At 39.3% G+C, this 16,792-nt stretch overlaps 1 protein-coding gene across 1 annotated transcript; it reads right to left on the bottom strand.

Annotated features, from left to right (window-relative positions):
- Positions 1-1,802: 1,802 nt before the first annotated feature.
- On the bottom strand, positions 1,803-15,140 carry LOC306854557 (protein NipSnap homolog 2). The gene is made up of 10 exons (XM_079392684.1): positions 15,002-15,140; positions 14,008-14,147; positions 13,881-13,926; positions 13,580-13,674; positions 12,409-12,479; positions 10,212-10,352; positions 9,896-9,927; positions 9,196-9,290; positions 6,674-6,757; positions 1,803-3,566 (listed from the first exon to the last, which is right to left on the bottom strand). The coding sequence occupies exons 1-10, from the start codon at positions 15,076-15,078 to the stop codon at positions 3,502-3,504; spliced, it is 846 nt and encodes a 281-aa protein (XP_079248810.1). The 5' UTR covers positions 15,079-15,140; the 3' UTR covers positions 1,803-3,501.
- Between the last annotated feature and the right edge of the window lie 1,652 nt (positions 15,141-16,792).

A 16,792-nucleotide genomic window follows, 5' to 3' on the forward strand; every position in this document is an offset into this window, starting at 1 on the left:
AGCAAAAACTATGAAAATAATTACAATTGGATATGAATAAGCTATACATTAAGATATATAAACACTAGTGCAATGAACACTGAAAGTGCATAGAAAATAAAAATTTCAGTACATAGTACTCAGTGTGTAGATGGATTTTTATATATTTTTAAACCGATTTAGTGATGGGGAGGGGTGGAGAGTTTGTAGTGGTGTGTGAGGGGGGTATCATTGGGCAGAGTTCAGTAGGGAAACAGCTGTAGGGAAAAAGCTGTTCCTGAGTCTGCTTGTCCTTGTTCGGAGGCTCCTGAAGCGCCTCCCAGAGGGCAGTAAGTTAAACAGTCTATGGTCAGGGTGAGAGGAGTCCCTAAGAATGCCGCGAGCTCGACGTAAACAGCGTTTTCTCTGGACGTCCTCAATGGCAGGAAGTGGTGTCCCTGTGATGCGTTGGGCGGTTTTCACCACCCTCTGCAGTGCCTTGAGGTCAGCAACTGAGCAGTTCCCATACCAGACTGTGATGCAGTTGGTCAGGATGCTTTCAATTGCACACCGATAGAAGTTCACCAGGATGGTTGGAGACAGGTGGTTCTTCTTCAGTGTCCTAAGGAAGAAGAGGCGTTGGTGAGCCTTCTTGACTAGGCTGGATGTGTTGGTGGTCCAGGTCAGGTCCTCCGAGATGTGGGTTCCCAGGAATTTGAAGCTGGAGACACGTTCAACAACCATCCCGGTAATGTGAATGGGGCCAATCACTGTGGTGTCATCAGCAAACTTGATGATGGAGTTGGATCCATGCACAGGCCTGCAGTCATGGGTGTAGAGGGAGTAGAGAAATGGGCTCAGCACACAGCCCTGTGGTACGCCAGTGTTGAGTGTGATGGTGGTGGAGCAGGTGTGGCCTGACCTAACATGCTGAGGTCTGTTGGTCAGAAAGTCCATAATCCAGCTGCAGAGGGAGGTGTTAACACCCAAGTCTCCAAGTTTAGTGGTCAGCTTGGAGGGAATGACGGTGTTGAATGCTGAGCTGATATCAACAAACAACATCCGTACATATGTGTTGTTGTTATCCAAGTGTGTGAGTACCGAGTGCAGTACTGTGCATACTGCATCCCCAGTGCTCCTATTGCTTCGATAGGCAAATTGGTGTAGGTCCAGTGTGGGTGGGAGGCAGTTCTTGAGGTGTGCCAGGACCAGTCGCTCAAAGCACTTCATAACGGGTGTGAGACAGGTTGAAAATATCTGTGAAGACCCCTGCGAGCTGCTCTGCACATATCCTGAGCACATGTCCAGGAATGTCGTCGGGGCCAGCAGCCTTGCATGCATTGATCCAGCTCAATGCTGTGCAGACATCTGTGGAGGTGAGTTTGAGGGTCTGATGGTCTCCTGAGAGTGTGATTTTGGTGGCTGTCTCCTTGTTGTTATTGTCAAAGTGAACATAAAAGTAATTTAGCTCATTAAGGAAGGAGACGTCTGTGACTGTCGGAGTGGAGTTGCATGGCTTGTAGTCACTGATGACCTGGATGCTCTGCCACATGCGTCGGGGGTCAGAGTTGGAAAAATGTTCCTCTACCTTAAGCTTGTAGCAGTGCTTGGCCTTCTTGATGCCCCTCTTCAGGTTAGCCCTGTATATGCTGTAGGCCTGAGCGTCATCTGATCTGAAAGCAGTGTTGCGGGCTTTCAGCAGGAGCCGCACTTCCTTGTTCATCCATGGCTTCTGATTAGGGTACGTTGTGATCTGTTGATATCTTTTTTTTTTTAAATGAGAGAAATCACTCACATAAATTTTACTTTTCTCGACTGCAGAAAAAAACAGTCAAAAACCATTTAACTTGGAAAATTCATTTATTTAGTATAGATTGATTCTCACTCTCGAAAACAGTTTTCTTTTTACGTTTTATTTTACATTCATCGCTGATGGGAAAAGACTGTCTTTACATTCATAATTGGCCTGACAGTCATGTAGTGTGTTCTCAGCTGAAGAGATAAAGCACAGTACCAGGCTATAACTCCATTCAGTCTGTCACTAGTCTGACTTCTGCTACAGCACTTCACCTGCTAGAAGACCACTTTGAGTGGTGTTTAGTTTGACTGGCTATTAAAACTCTTTGAGAACTGCTGTCGTGTCCCTTTCAGAGCGCTTTCATCTGTTTCGGTGGGAACGTGGTGCGGCAGAAGGAGAAGGAGAAGTCCTTGTGGTACGTCACAAGCTTCGGGGAGCTGCTTAAGGAGCTGGAGAAGATCTAGTGATGACTGGAGCAATCCTGGAGTTCAGCATACTCTGTGGTCATGCACTAGCTTTGTGCCTTTCCTAGTTTCACCTAATGCAGTTTTTAACGTTTGTGTGTTTTTAGAGTTTATTATTGAAATGAAATTGTTTATATAGAAGATGGTGAAGACAGGATCTGTTTTCTGTACAGTTAGAGTTTTAACTGTAATGAATCTTGACTCATGTTTGGTGGTCAAACTTTAAGAGAACACCATATTACGCCTTGATAGTGATTATTTTTAAGCTAACAACTGTCCACTTCAGGATGCATATTTGAAAAAGAGCATTTTTGATATTAAGTAATAAAAAACTAACAGCTGATGTGTGTCTTTTATCTGTGTAAACATGACACAATGTTGTAGAATCATCATTTATGATTTATTACGGTATTGAATTGATTTGAAACATCTTGTGCTGTTAATTCCCCGTCCGATCAGTGTACAGTAGACTGAGCATGCTGCGATCACACACAAAACTAAATCAGTCTGTCAGTGAGCAGTGTCATCCAGAAACTGCAGGCATTTCACAACACAAAAAAAGGCATTTAAAAAGCATGTCTATGAAGAAATGGAATAAAAATACAGCAACTAAAAAACTATTTCTAAACAAAAAAATAACACAGTTTGCACACAACCTGTCCCCAGTGAGGCTCGTCCAGCTCCAGTTTCACAGATTTGATCTGAATATGTAGGATGGATTCTCCTGTTACAAAAACATGAATTCCTCACCATGTGGGGTCTATATTTACAGCTTATAAATATGCAATAAATACATGAATAGATTGCAGCACTTGAGCACATTTACAGTGCTTTCTCAGCAGGTAGAAGAGTAATGTTTTTTTTATACTTCTGCATTAACTAAGGCATTCATATATGCTGTTTGTTTTGAAACATGATGAATCAAATATGTATCACCCACCAAACTAATAAGGGTTCATAGTCTACACTTGTGGTAATTCAATGCACTTTCTTTTATATCCTTTACATATTCCGACAAAACTTTATTTAACAGATCCATGGTTTTTCCAAGCCTAGCAATATACAGATTCACATAACCAGCAGATTTCAGATGTCTCCTCGAAACTTAGTCACTGCCTTTATTCCTACAAGTTCAATTTGGTTTGCTGGTGCAACTTCTAGCCAATTTCTATGGTCAGAACGAGTGTGTTGTATCGAGTTAATCACGGCAGTGGAAGTGTCCGATGTCGTGGTCTGGTCTGGAGCTCAGGGGGACGAGACGTGATGATTGCGATGGATGCATTACTGGAGCGGAGACCCTTTGAGCGGGATCATTATCCTGGACTCCATGTGCTGGATGAGCGGCACTGAAAACAACAAATAACACCACGACCGGCGTGAACTAATAGAGTAACTGTGTCAAAATATAACAGTATCACTAGACATCAGCGATGATAAATAATAAAATGGAAATAATACTGACACTGAACCTGACTCTTCATGCTGTTCTAAATCACAAAAGTAATGTTAAACTGCTCTTGTCTGTACAGTCAGGCCCATATATATTTGGACACAGGCACAATTTTTATTATTTTAGCTGCTGACCAAATCATATTCAAGTTGCAGTTATATAATGAATATGGGCTTAAAGTGCAGACTGAGCTTTAATTTGAGGGTATTCTCATCACAATTGGAGGAAAGGTTACAGCTCTTTAATATGTACCTCCCTCCTTTTTCAAGGAAGCATAAGTAACTGGACAGTTGACTCAAAAGCTGTTTCATGGACAGATGTGGGCTACTCCTTTATTTCTTCATCAGTTAAGCAGGTAAAAGGTCTGGAGTTGATTCTAAGTGTGTCATTTGCATTTGGAAGCTGTTGCTGTGAATCACATCATGCGGCCAAAGGATCTCTCCAAACATGAGAAACAGATGATTGTTAGGCTTCAAAAACAAAACAGATCCATCAGAGATAGCATGATCATTAGGAGCGGCCAAATCAACAGTTTGGTACATTCTGAGAAAACAAGATCGCACTGATGAGATTAGAAACATAGAAAGACCTGGACGTCCACGGAGGACAACAGTGATGATGATCGGAGAATCCTCTCCATGATAAAGAAAAACCCTTTCACAACATCCAGCCAAGAGAAGAACACTCTCCAGGAGACAGATGTGTCTACAATCAAGAGAAGACTTCACCAGAGCAAATACAGAGGCTTCACCACAAGATAGATTAGACATCTAGAAAAGACAGAGCACTTCTGGAAGAGCATTCTTTGGACGCTGAAATTAAGATCAACCTGCACCAGAATGACGGGAAGAAAGAAGTGTGGAGAAGGCTTGGAGCAGCTCGTGATCAAAGCACACAGCATCATCTGAGAAACACGGAGCAGTGTGATCATGAGCTGCATGGCTTCAGTGGCTCTGGGTTACTGGGGTTTAGTGAAGATGAGACAGAAGACAGAAGCAGCCGGATCAATTCTGAAGTGTGTAGAGATATACTCTCTGCTCAGATTCAGTCAAAGTTGATTGGGCAGTGCTCCATACTACAAATGTAGTATTATTATTGTTAAGTCTTATTTAAATGTTTCTGTTCTCATGTCAGATATGTATTCATGTATGTACCAGAGCTTCTTAAAAACCACAACAAATTCCTTGTGTGTTTGCGCCAGTGTTGGGTGTAACGCGTTACTAAGTAATGCATTACTGTAATTAAATTACTTATCCACTGAAAAAGTAAAGTAAGGGATTACTGTCCATTTTTAGGTAATTTAATTACAGTTACTTATAAAGTACTTGCGTTACATACAGTAAATAATTTCAACAGTTCTAAAATCAATATTGAATTTGAACCCTCACTTCACTTTCAGGTTTTCCTGATTCACAGAGAAACCTTAAATACTCAGATAAATATAAGACTAAAATCAATAGAATCTAAAAAGCTTGAAATGTCTATCAAAATCAAAAACTAATATTTCTGATTATGTAATGTCCCTATGAAAGTAAAGCGAGGTACAGTCTTTCCCGTATCTGAAAGCTTGAAGTTTCTACTTTTAAATGAACGAATTCAAATCGAAAACGAATATTATGTGATTATGTAATGAACGTATGAAACTGAGTTACAGTCTTTCCCGTATCTGAGCTGATTATATGCAGTCACCTGTGCGCAAACGCCCTCACCTAGATACAAAAAAAAAAAAAAAAAAAAATATCAAGATTCATCATTTTTGAAAGAAGACCTACTATGAGGAATTTACCTCATACGAACAGCATGATCTGACATGGCTTTATTCAACAGACAAGATCATTTCTGTCATTTATTCTTACCCACATTAGTTAACGTGTTATTTTTACATAAACCTGTACGGATTTTACTAGTTGGGCTTTTCCTAAACATCTTGCCAAACTGAAATGTATTGTTTAACTTTTAAGCGTTTTTGTTATTCAGATATTTTGCAGAGTATTTCTATTTGTTAACCAAAGAGGTTAAATTTTTTTCATAAAAAAGTTTAAGTATTACAGTTGTTTTAAAGCTAAAAGGCTAAACTATTCTATGTTTGACTCAAATAGAAAGAACAGAGTTTAATTTCTATTAAGGTTTATAGGGATATTAAGATGTAGCCTAATTAGCGATTTGAATAATTAAGTTACTTGTTGAGTAACTAAGTTACTTTTCAGACAGAGTAATTAGTAATTTAAATACAATATTGATGAAGTAATTAGTAACTGTAATTAATTACTTTCTGAAAGTAACTTACCCAACACTGGTTTGCGCACACTTGGCGAATAAAACTGATTCTGAAATGGACGATGACCCAAAACATACAGCAAAAGCAACCCAGGAGTTTGTGAAGGTAAAACAGTGTAATATTCTGCAATGTCCGAGTCAATCTCCTGATCTCAACCCGATCGAGCAGCATTTCACTCGCTGAAGACAAAACTAAAGACAGAAAGAGCCACAGACAAACAACAGCTGAAGTCAGCTGCAGTAAAGACCTGGAGAAGCATCAGAAAGAAGAAACCCAGTCTCTGCTGATGGCCAGGAGTTCAGACTTAAGACAGTCATCACCTGCAAAGCATTCTCAATGAAATATTAAAAATAACATTTATTACATTTGAACCCCTGAAAATGGGGGGACTGTGTATAAAAATGGTTGCAATTCCTAAGCATTTTATGTTATATTTTTGTTCAACCCCTTAAATTAAAGCTTAAAGTCTGCACTTCAATTTCATCTTGATTGCTTCATTTGAATTCTGTTCTGGTGGCATACAGAGCCAACATTATGAACATTGTGTCAGTGTCAAAATATATATGGACCTGACTGTAAATGCATGCAGATCACTGACTTATGAACAGAAATGGCTTATATTAGCAGACCAGAGAAAGGCTTCAGGAAACGGTCAGAAGTTAATGGAATGTGTAACTGATGGCAGTGATTATAACTGGAGCGGCGTGGCTGTGATGTGTGTTTACCGGTGTAATAGACGACTTCATCCCAGCCCTCGTGCTGCCAGGCGGCGTTCCTCGTGTCCTCTCTGGACTGCAGGTCCTTATACGCTGAAACAGATGGATAAAACTATATACATCAGGTGCGCCAATTACTAAGTATCTTGAAGAAAATAAGTGTAAAATATAGCTGCAAGCAGCAATTGCGGGGCCAAGCACATCAGCGGCATAACGAGGAGCTAAGCATAGCACGGAGCATCAGCCTAACTGCAGAAATTAGTAATTGAAGCCATTTTAAGATTATTGTAGTCCAAATGGCTGAAACATCATTTAAAACTACTAGTAATATAATTTAATGACTTTTCACTTTTGACCAACAGGTGGCACTGTTATCAAATCGATGTGGTGTGTTGTGTGTGAGGTGACAATGGCACACACAAAGATTGGTGTTAATATGCCAAAGCATTGCAGAGATACGGCCTCAAGTGTCACTTTGGCATCATGTCTCAAATTCGTTGTTGTGGTATGTGAAAACCGTTTTGTCTATCAACACGAAATCCACAACTTTTTGTCAGCATAGTCTGAAGATGATATGATTAGATTTTGGTGAAAATCGGACCAACGGTCTAGGAGGAGATTGAAAAAGTATGTTTTCAACAGAAATCAAGATGGCGGACAGGAAGTTCGACTTACGATGACATGATTGATATGTGTGTTGTCAGCATGACCCAAGGAATAATTTGAGACCAGTTCATTATAATAGGCTAATGCAATCAAAAGTTATTAGCATTTTTGTAAATTTCATTATTAATAATTAATGAATGGCTTATTACTCTTGACCAATAGGTGGCGCTGATACCAAACTGACGTGGCGTGGTCAGTGTGAGGTGATAATGTCACATACAAATTTGGTGTGAATATGTCAACGTTTCGCTGAGATACAGCCTTAGATGCAGTTTGGCATCTTACCATCAAATTCGTTGAGGTGCTAAACGAAAACTGTTTCATATATCGACACAAAATCCATAACTTTTTGTCAGCATGATCTGACGATGATCCGAGTCAAATTTGGTGAAAAGGAGGAGTTCGAAAAAGTAGGTTTTCAACATGAATCAAAATGGCGGACAGGAAGTTCATCCAATTATAGTAAAATTGGTATCGATGTTCTCGGCATGAACCAAGGAATCTATCTTCATAAGCTTTATTACAATATGCTAATGTAAGCTGAAGTTATTAGCATTTTTAGAAATGTCCTTATAACTGTTGACCACAAGGTGGCGCTGTCTCCAAACTTTTGAGTACCATCAGGGCATGGTGCCGAAGAAGCATACAGAGTTTCGTAACGATATGTTAATGCATTCGTAAAATAGAGCATTTTACGACAAAATTCAACATGGCCGACGCCCAAAATGGCTGACATGGGACAATTGGATACGGTTGGATTTGGCATGATGCTCCGAATCGAAAGATACATTTTTTATGATATTTGGCAAAACCATTCACAAGTTATAAGCAAAAATATGAATTTTTCATATCCCCTGACTACTAGGTGGCACAGTGCCGAAACACTGCAGGTGGCCTCAGCTCATAGGTTTTATAAAACCCACCAAGTTTCTTGTCAATACGCCAAAGCTTTGCAGAGATATAGCCTCAGATCCATTTTTGCGTGCTTTTCAGCAAATTCATTAGCCTGGTATTCGAGAACGCTTGGACGAATCAACTTGAATTCCATAACTTTTTGCCTCCATGGTCTGTAGATGGTCTGGGCCAATTTTGGTGAGAATCGGAGGAAGGACGAGTTTGACAAAGTAGGTTTTACGAACAATTGAAGATAGCGGAAAAACTAAACCTTACGATTTTTGAATTTTGGACTTGATTCGACTCGGCTTGAGCCAATGATTAAGAGGAAAAAATAATTTTCATTTTGTGGCTTACGGTTCAAAGGTTATTAGCATTGTACAATTGAATTTTTGGACAAGTGGTGGCGCTAGAGAGTTTGAGTTGGAGACTCCAAATTTGGTGTGGTTACTATTGACTGTATCATCTATCAGTGTGCCAAATTTTACAACTTTCCCGCAATCGGTTCTATGGGCTGCCATTCATTTTCCGGCGGAAGAAGAATAATAATAATAGGAAATCTAACAACAACAATAGGTGCCTAAACACCCTCGGTGCTTGGCCCCTAAATATGCTCTGCTTATCCACCAAAGACTCCTCTGCCTCAAAAAACAGACTGAAGACTCCTGATATTTACCATATATACCACCGTCTGTGCTGAGCTTCCCAGCATCTAATGATGAACACGTGTAAACATGCTGTAGACACGAGAGATGCCGCTGATACTGTGGGATGAGAACTAAACTGATCTGAAGAAAGGACACTACTGTCTTCAGCAGGGCTGAATCTGGATCGGTCTCGTATCTGATGAAGTTTGCATAATCGATTCTGTTATTTTCCTGTGTATTAATGCAAAGCTGCTTTGAAACAGTCTGTAATCGTGACTTGAAGTGTTTTTGGGAGTCTGTCCGGTGGCATGTGCTCATTCTCACCCCAGAGATGATGCACCATGTAGAGGTTTCCAATCTGAGAGAAGAAGCCTCCGACCGCCTCGCGGTTGTGCTGCCGGTAGCTGATCGCTCTCGCCCTGAGGAACAGTACATCACACACTTCTGAATGATGAAGAAATCAAAAATGAACATTTATGCACTTGGCTTTAATCTAAAGTGACTTGCATTCCAGCTTTCTGAAGCTCTTTCTGTCGCTAGCACTGAGCAAAGCGGAGCGATATATTAGTGAATTACATATTACTGAAATTTAGTTTGTAAACACTTGTGTACAGTTGATAAGGAATAAAGCCAAATCTTGCCAAAAAACAAACAAGCTACTCATTTAGATGATTAACCAAGAGACAAAGTTACATTCCCCATAAATCTCAGCAGCAGCATGACAAAACATGATAACATCGTAATGACTTAAAAACACTCAGGAATTTCCCATGAGGACCTAAAGATTGCAACACTTCTATATTTGTGAGATCTGCAACAACAACAACACTTCTGCATTGTCCCTGAAATAAACTTTTTGCATTCAAGAATGAGCTCGAAAACATGAAATACAGCACATTACAGCAGTGCATGCATGTAAAACACTTCATTTCAATGGTTTCAACTGTGCTTTGAGCAGTAAACATACATTTAATTCAAATGTCCAAGTTTAATCAGCTGTGTTATGTATTGTTTGTGCTCTTACCAATAGTTGCCCCATTCAATCATGGTCCCGGGCTGCAAGAAACAAGACAAACAACAACTGTAAATCTGAACTCATTTCAAAAAGCTTCAGCAAGCCTGTAGGACCCGTGACATTTAACACGTATGGCCTATTCAGTTTGATTCTGCTGGCAATATAAGGACAAGCAACATGAGAAAACTGCTGATCTGAAGAGATTGGTATGTTCCCAAACTGCCCGTTTCAGTGAATCTATCTGATTCAACGGTGTTTCCATCACCACTCAAAACACATTATACACATGATCCTCACAGACTGGACTGCTGTGGTTTAGACTCACTCTCAGCTGGTAGGAGCGCAGCTCGTAGATGTTGGGTCCGTCTCGGGGCACCGGCTCGTTCCAGAAGCTGAACTCCAGCAGCAGCTGGTTCCTGCGAGACAGCAGCATCTTCCCCCTCTCCTGCCGGTACTCCAGGAACTCCTGCTCAACACAGACAGCAGTGCTTTAAACCCTCACGAAACCACAGGCTACTTTCTCTGGACTCTAGCAGAGGTGTTTGTGTTGCACGTCATAGAAGACACTGTTAGCATCCGTTAATATTAAAGTGCCCCTATTATGTATTTCTGAAAATGATCTTTCATGCAGTGTGACAGCTCTAAGTGACTGAAAACATCCTGCAAAGGGTTAAATCTGAACGTGCACCGTGTATAAAGTTACTGTCTCTCAAAAGAAAGAGTCGACTCTGAATCATTGAAACGAGTCGTTTTTAAAACAAATCCCTGTTTGACGTCAACATGAAACATTAGCATATTCCCGCCCACTTGCACGCAGACCTGGGAAAACTTGATTTTCGTGTTGGTCTGAATGAAAATGCAAATTCATTCTTTGCCACTAGGTGCCGCTTTTGGAGAGTTAAAAGCTCACAAACACTGCTTTACATGAAATCGACCAATCACCGCAGATTAGCGTCACGCAAAGGAGGGGTTTGGAAAAATTCATCGTTAAACGAATTGTTTGGGAGTCGTTAAGCAAATAGGTTAAAATAAATGCATATTATAAGAAAATGAAAGTGTTTTTTGAGCTTGCATGCATGTCGACCTGCTGTTGGGGACTCCCAAAACCAAAATATCAACCTTTCATTACCCATAACAGGGCACTTTAATTGTTGGAGAAAACTGGTTAATTTAGACCTTTTTTGTGCTGTTTTTGTCTTCCGGGTTTAAAATCTACATCGTGTTGACATCACAGTTACCGTGACTTTGCCAAGTAAGACATGTTCCCATAATTTAAACCTAAAATCAGAGGGAAATGATGGTTGAATAACAAGGGTGTAGAAGCACCCAACTCTGGTTGCAAGGCTTAAATGTACATTTCCTGTTAGCTTATCCCTCAATTCTGATTGGTTGATTGTAATGTTGATCCAGGAACATGTTGCACTCGGTGAAATCACGTTCACCTTGACATCACAGTGTGTGACTATAGTACATAGTACAATGATTTTATGTATTGTATTTGATGTATAATCATTTTCTATTCTGTGTGAACAGCGCCACCTGCAGACATGATCTGATACGACTGCATCCATCACCAGTGTTGAGGAGTAACTGGTTACATGCTACAGAATTACCTCATCTAATTACAAAACAAATGGAACTAATGCTACAGTTACTGAGAATTTAATGAAATTACAGTTACTTATGAAAATATTAATTACAAAGGGGGGTGCATCTGAATATTTTCACACACACATACAAATTTAATTGATTTCTTTCATAAACTGCTCTAATATGAGACACCAATGTCTCAGGATTTTAGGACACATGCTTATTCAATAACTGCTTGTTTATGTATATGCTTTATTTTTTAAGATGAACTGTTTTTCGCAAGGCATTGTTAGATATCAGCGTTTCCTGTCATAGTTATGCAAAGATCTGATTTCAGAAACAGAATCCTAGCTATTAAACTCTATCTTATGATTTTGAATCTGTATTTATCCTCAGAACGATCTCCAGGTAAAAAGAGCTGCTGAAGTCTGATTGTGTGTCGCTGTGCTTTAAACTGAAATGATGATCATGTTTATTGAAGAGATGATGGATTGTTACAGTCTGACAGTAATCAGTGTTGAGTAATACTGTAATGATACCCTGCCTGCTTTACATGTTTCAAAATGACAGTTGCAAACATTCATCAGAAGTTAAGAGAAATAATCAAATGTTACATTAATACATTGAAATAGTAACACTACATATTACATTGTAAACAGGGTAACTTGTCATCTGTAACCTGATACATTTCCAAAGTAAGCTTCCCAACGCTGTCCATTATTTTCTCCAAACCCACCGACTGTAGGCTGATATTCTTCATTAATCACACTGTTAATGCTGCTTAATCAACTTACACAACTACCACATTCCATTTTCAACATGTATTTTCAAGCCAAAATGTTATGAGCTGCAGACTACAGTAAATATGAGTGTACTGAAATGTTTGGTGTATATTCATAACATAAACCCATAATATGCTGTGTAATACTGACCTTGTTATTCTTCAGTTTGCTCATGACTTCAGTCAGAGCTGGATATCCTCCTCTGTACCGCCACAAGTGCACTACATAGTGAACCAGAGGCACATGTTATAGTGTATCAGCGCTCGCATAAACCACTCATTCTCATATCAAACACAAATAAACATCTCATTAATATGCAGTGGTGGCCAAAATTGTTAGAACACCTGATATAACTGAAAATATTCACCTTTCTTTTGCCTCCAAAACATGGTTTAACTTCATAATGTTCATGAAACATGCAGATGGTTGCTCTGAGCACAACACATATCAGATGATATAAATATCAGAGTTTTATCCGCTTTTAACTTTAATATTTGGTATGTCCAACATTTCAGAAACTTCCCTCACTAAAATTGTAGATTTCATTTTTTGTTTTTTTCCAAGAAAGGCGAGCATAAATAGTGATGAAAGTCAAAATATGAAATGTCATGGATGTATATTTACTAAGCAATCCACTATTTTGTAGAGGAGGGGGGGGGGGGGGGGGGGGGGGGGGGTCACAATGACCATTTTCACCTGGGATTCGGAGCCAAATTACTGCGGGTTAGAAATGATTTCAGAAAGATTACACAGAGATTGGGAGCTCGGTCAGTAAAATCTGATGACTTCAGCAATCGGTGTTAATTGCATTATATGATCATGGTGACAGTTCAAAAATGGGAAAAAGCACTCCTCCCAAAGTTTGCATCGCTTAGGGCTGGACGATATGGCCAAAAGTTATATCATGATATATTTCTTCATTTCGGACGATACGATATAATTCTGATATCAATATGAACAATATTAAAAAAATGCCTCAGAAAAATTGCCAAGAAATCATTCTAATCTTTTGATTTGCCGCTCAAAAAACATTTATTATAATAATAATAATTAATAATTGTCAGTTCTCTTCAGAGATACATTCATATAAAACACCGGCAGCACATTTTGATTTTGAAACATGCAGTGCTCATGTTTATCCATGAAGTCAGACGCCATAAATAATCAATGGATGGGAAACACTGGTAATGTTATGTATATCAAAATATCAGAAATGTGTTTAAAAATCATATCACTGTTATTGAAAAGAATTATATTGCGATGTATATTGATATTGAATTCTTGTACTCTTGTGGTATCTTGTTCTGCGAGGCTGTCCTACCAGCTTGGTCCTGCTCTCCGTACCAGGTGTTCCAGGTGCCCACCAGCTCACACGGGTAATGCCCGTCTCTGTGGATGGACGGCAGCACCTCATCACTGCGGACACAAGCACACAAGCACTGAACGAGACCAGATTCAGCTGCTGCCAATCACTGACAGGAATAGAAAGCAGGACATTTGCTTTGAACCCCAGTATTACATCAGCTCGCTCTCAAGGGACTCTGAAGACGTTCAAACCAGCTGGTTCTGTAATTAACACCAAGCGGGCCGGTTCTATCATGCAGGGCTCGAGTCGGGCTTACCAGAGTTTGTTGTAGGCCTCCAGACACTCGGGCTTCACGTTGTGAACTGCAACACAAGCAATAAACCAGAGTTAATGAACACATCACACGAGCGCCGAGACGTCTCACAGCAGAGGCCAGAACCTACACTGGATTTTATATAAGTTGTTGTCCTCTTTCTTGGCTAGCAGATGGGAGTGAGCGTCTTTCCTCGGGTCCACCTTCCGCACAAACAGTGATTTGAACCAGCTGTCCTCTCGATTCCGGTTATTAGACGCCGACAGACCCCTGAAACAGCACCAGCTCTGTGTTTTTATACTGATACAGTACACATATCTGTCCCTGCAGCACTAAAGCAGTCATCAGTAACACAGGTATATCTGTAGCAATAGCCAACAATACACTGTATGGATCAAAATTATACATTTCTCTTTTATGTCAAAAATCATTAGAATTAGACATTTTCTACCGTAAATATATCAAAACTTCATTTTTGATTAATAATATGCATTGCTAAGAACTTCATTTGAACAACTTTAAAGGAGATTTTCTCAATATTTAGATTTTTTTGCTCCCTCAGATTCCAGATTTTCTAATAGTTGTATCTCAGACAAATATTGTCCGATCATAACAAACCATACACCAATGGAAAGATTATTTATTCAGCTTTCAGATGATGCATAAATCTGACCCTTATGACTGGTTTTGTGCTCCAGGGTCACATATGCTACACTGCATGATAAGAGCACACACACACACACACACGTCCTCAGTAACTGAGGTTGTATATGTCAGATGATCATGTGTTTCTGATATTCTGCATGCATCATTCATCAATCACATCGATAACTCTTACAGCCTTTGATTAATCAGTGCACACTCCATACAGTCTTAACCCGATGAATATATAATTGAGTTATGAGTTATGACCTTGAGCAGCGCGTGCGGACGCCTTTGATTCGCGCAGCAAACATTAACAGCGGAGACAATCAACACATTAATAAAGTGTCTGCATATATCTGCTAGCAGTAATAACTTACTAACTTTATCTAACGTTACTGCGTGGAGAAACTCTCGTGCAGATATAGTTTCGCTAAAGCACATTTATAACGCGTGATCGAGATGAAAGCGGCTGATCAAACCTGATAACAGCGGTGAAGTGTCCGTGTTTGGCCTGATAAAGGCCTGAGCAGGAGCTCTGAAGGACTCTGGTCGCCATCTTCCGCCGATAGAACACAAGCAGCAGGCGTCAGGCGAGGAAGAGTTAAACTGCTGCAGTTCTCCGGCGCTGCCGCTGGGGGCGCTACACACCACTGCTGCGGCTTTACGATTTATTCCTTATTAAACTTCAATAAACAGTCAAAGTACAGTTAGGACCACAATAATACACATGAAAACATAAAACACAAACAAAAAAATAATATGCATACAAAATACACATACAGTGTATGTGGGCTAAACATTACGTAAATATGTGACCCTGGAGCATAAGGGTCAATTTCTGGAAATTTAGATTTATGCATCATCTGAAAGCTGATAAATAATCTTTCCATTGATGTGTGGTTTATTAGGATAGGACAATATTTGAAAATCTGGAATCTGAGGGAGCAAAAAAATCTAAATATTGAGAAAATCTCCTTTAAAGTTGTTCAAATGAAGTCCTTAGCAATGCATATTACTAATCAACAATGAAGTTTTGATATATTTACGGTAGGAAATGTACTAAATATCTTGATGGAACATGATCTTAATATCCTAATGATTTTTGTCATAAAAGAGAAATGTATAATTTTGATACAGTGTGTTGTTGGCAGTGGCGGCTCCAGGATTTTTTAGGGGGATCTTAACAGTTCAGAGGGGTGCTAAAAACTAATTAAATTGAGAGAAAGTAATGAACGCCTACACTTTAGCTATCAGTATAGCATACAGCAGCTTCGAAAATGGCATATTTAACTTGTTCCCTGTGGTATTAAACTTCTCATATGTCATTGTTATTAGTAATATAAAAAATAATAAAAGAGCCAACTACCAAATATGACACTTACAAAGTAATATAATTTATGAATGAATATAGAAAAGAAAGAGAATTGGGATATTTTCTTTTTTCATTCTTTTATTTATTTAAATTATCTTTATTTATTTTATTATTATTTTGTTTTTACACATATCTAATCTTTTTTTTCTGACCATCAAGTGTCAGTCACTCAATGCCAAACATGGTAAATTATTGCCCCGCATGATGCTCTGTGAGGATAATAAAATAGGCTATAGCCCTCATTGAAAATGTTTTAAAAAGGTTTTTTTAAAACAGGTCTATTCATTTATGCAATGAATTATAGGCCTATAATTATTATTATTAACACTGCAGCCATCAATGAAAATTCAGAGCAGCTTTATTTCAGACACTGATTTTCAACAATCAGCGAAATACGTTTCTTCTCATGTTTTTCACTTTACGAGCCACAGGAGAAATATTAAGGGAATAATTTAAGACAGTTACTGTATATACTGTTATCAGCATGTTGTGTCCCTTGTTCCCAATCAATCTGGTCTGCACCAGTGTTTCAGCAGTCGTTCATCGCTGTTCCCACCGGGAAAACAAATCTATCGTAACCAGAACACAGCGATAACCACGACTAATAAACCCACAATTGAGAGAGCTGGAAATCAATCACGCGGAATATGTTTCCAGATGTCCCACAGGCTGTCTGCGTGTCCTAAAGGATCTACAGCGAACAGATCCAGGATTTATCTTCAGGCCGGGAGGTTTGTATGCAACAACTTCAGTTAAAACAATGTGAAAACTTCTGAAAGAGAAACGACTTTTATCAAATCACCACAGAATTGGACTACTCTAAAGTGAAGGGAGAAGATTTTGGTTGTATTAGTCAGTAACTCAATGCTGTAAAAATTACCGTGATTTTAACAGTAAA

The sequence above is a fragment of the Barbus barbus genome (genome assembly GCF_936440315.1).
Source record: "Barbus barbus genome assembly, chromosome: 34".
NCBI lineage: Eukaryota > Metazoa > Chordata > Actinopteri > Cypriniformes > Cyprinidae > Barbus > Barbus barbus.

Coding starts and splice junctions, on each gene's coding strand:
- LOC306854557 (XM_079392684.1), bottom strand. CDS start 15,078: ATGGCGACCAGAGTCCTTCAGAGCTCCTGCTCAGGCCTTTATCAGGCC. Junction 9,291..9,895: donor ATTGAATGGGGCAACTATTG/GTAAGAGCACAA, acceptor ACTGTTCCTCAG/GGCGAGAGCGATCAGCTACC. Junction 3,567..6,673: donor TGAAGTCGTCTATTACACCG/GTAAACACACAT, acceptor TGTTGTTTTCAG/TGCCGCTCATCCAGCACATG.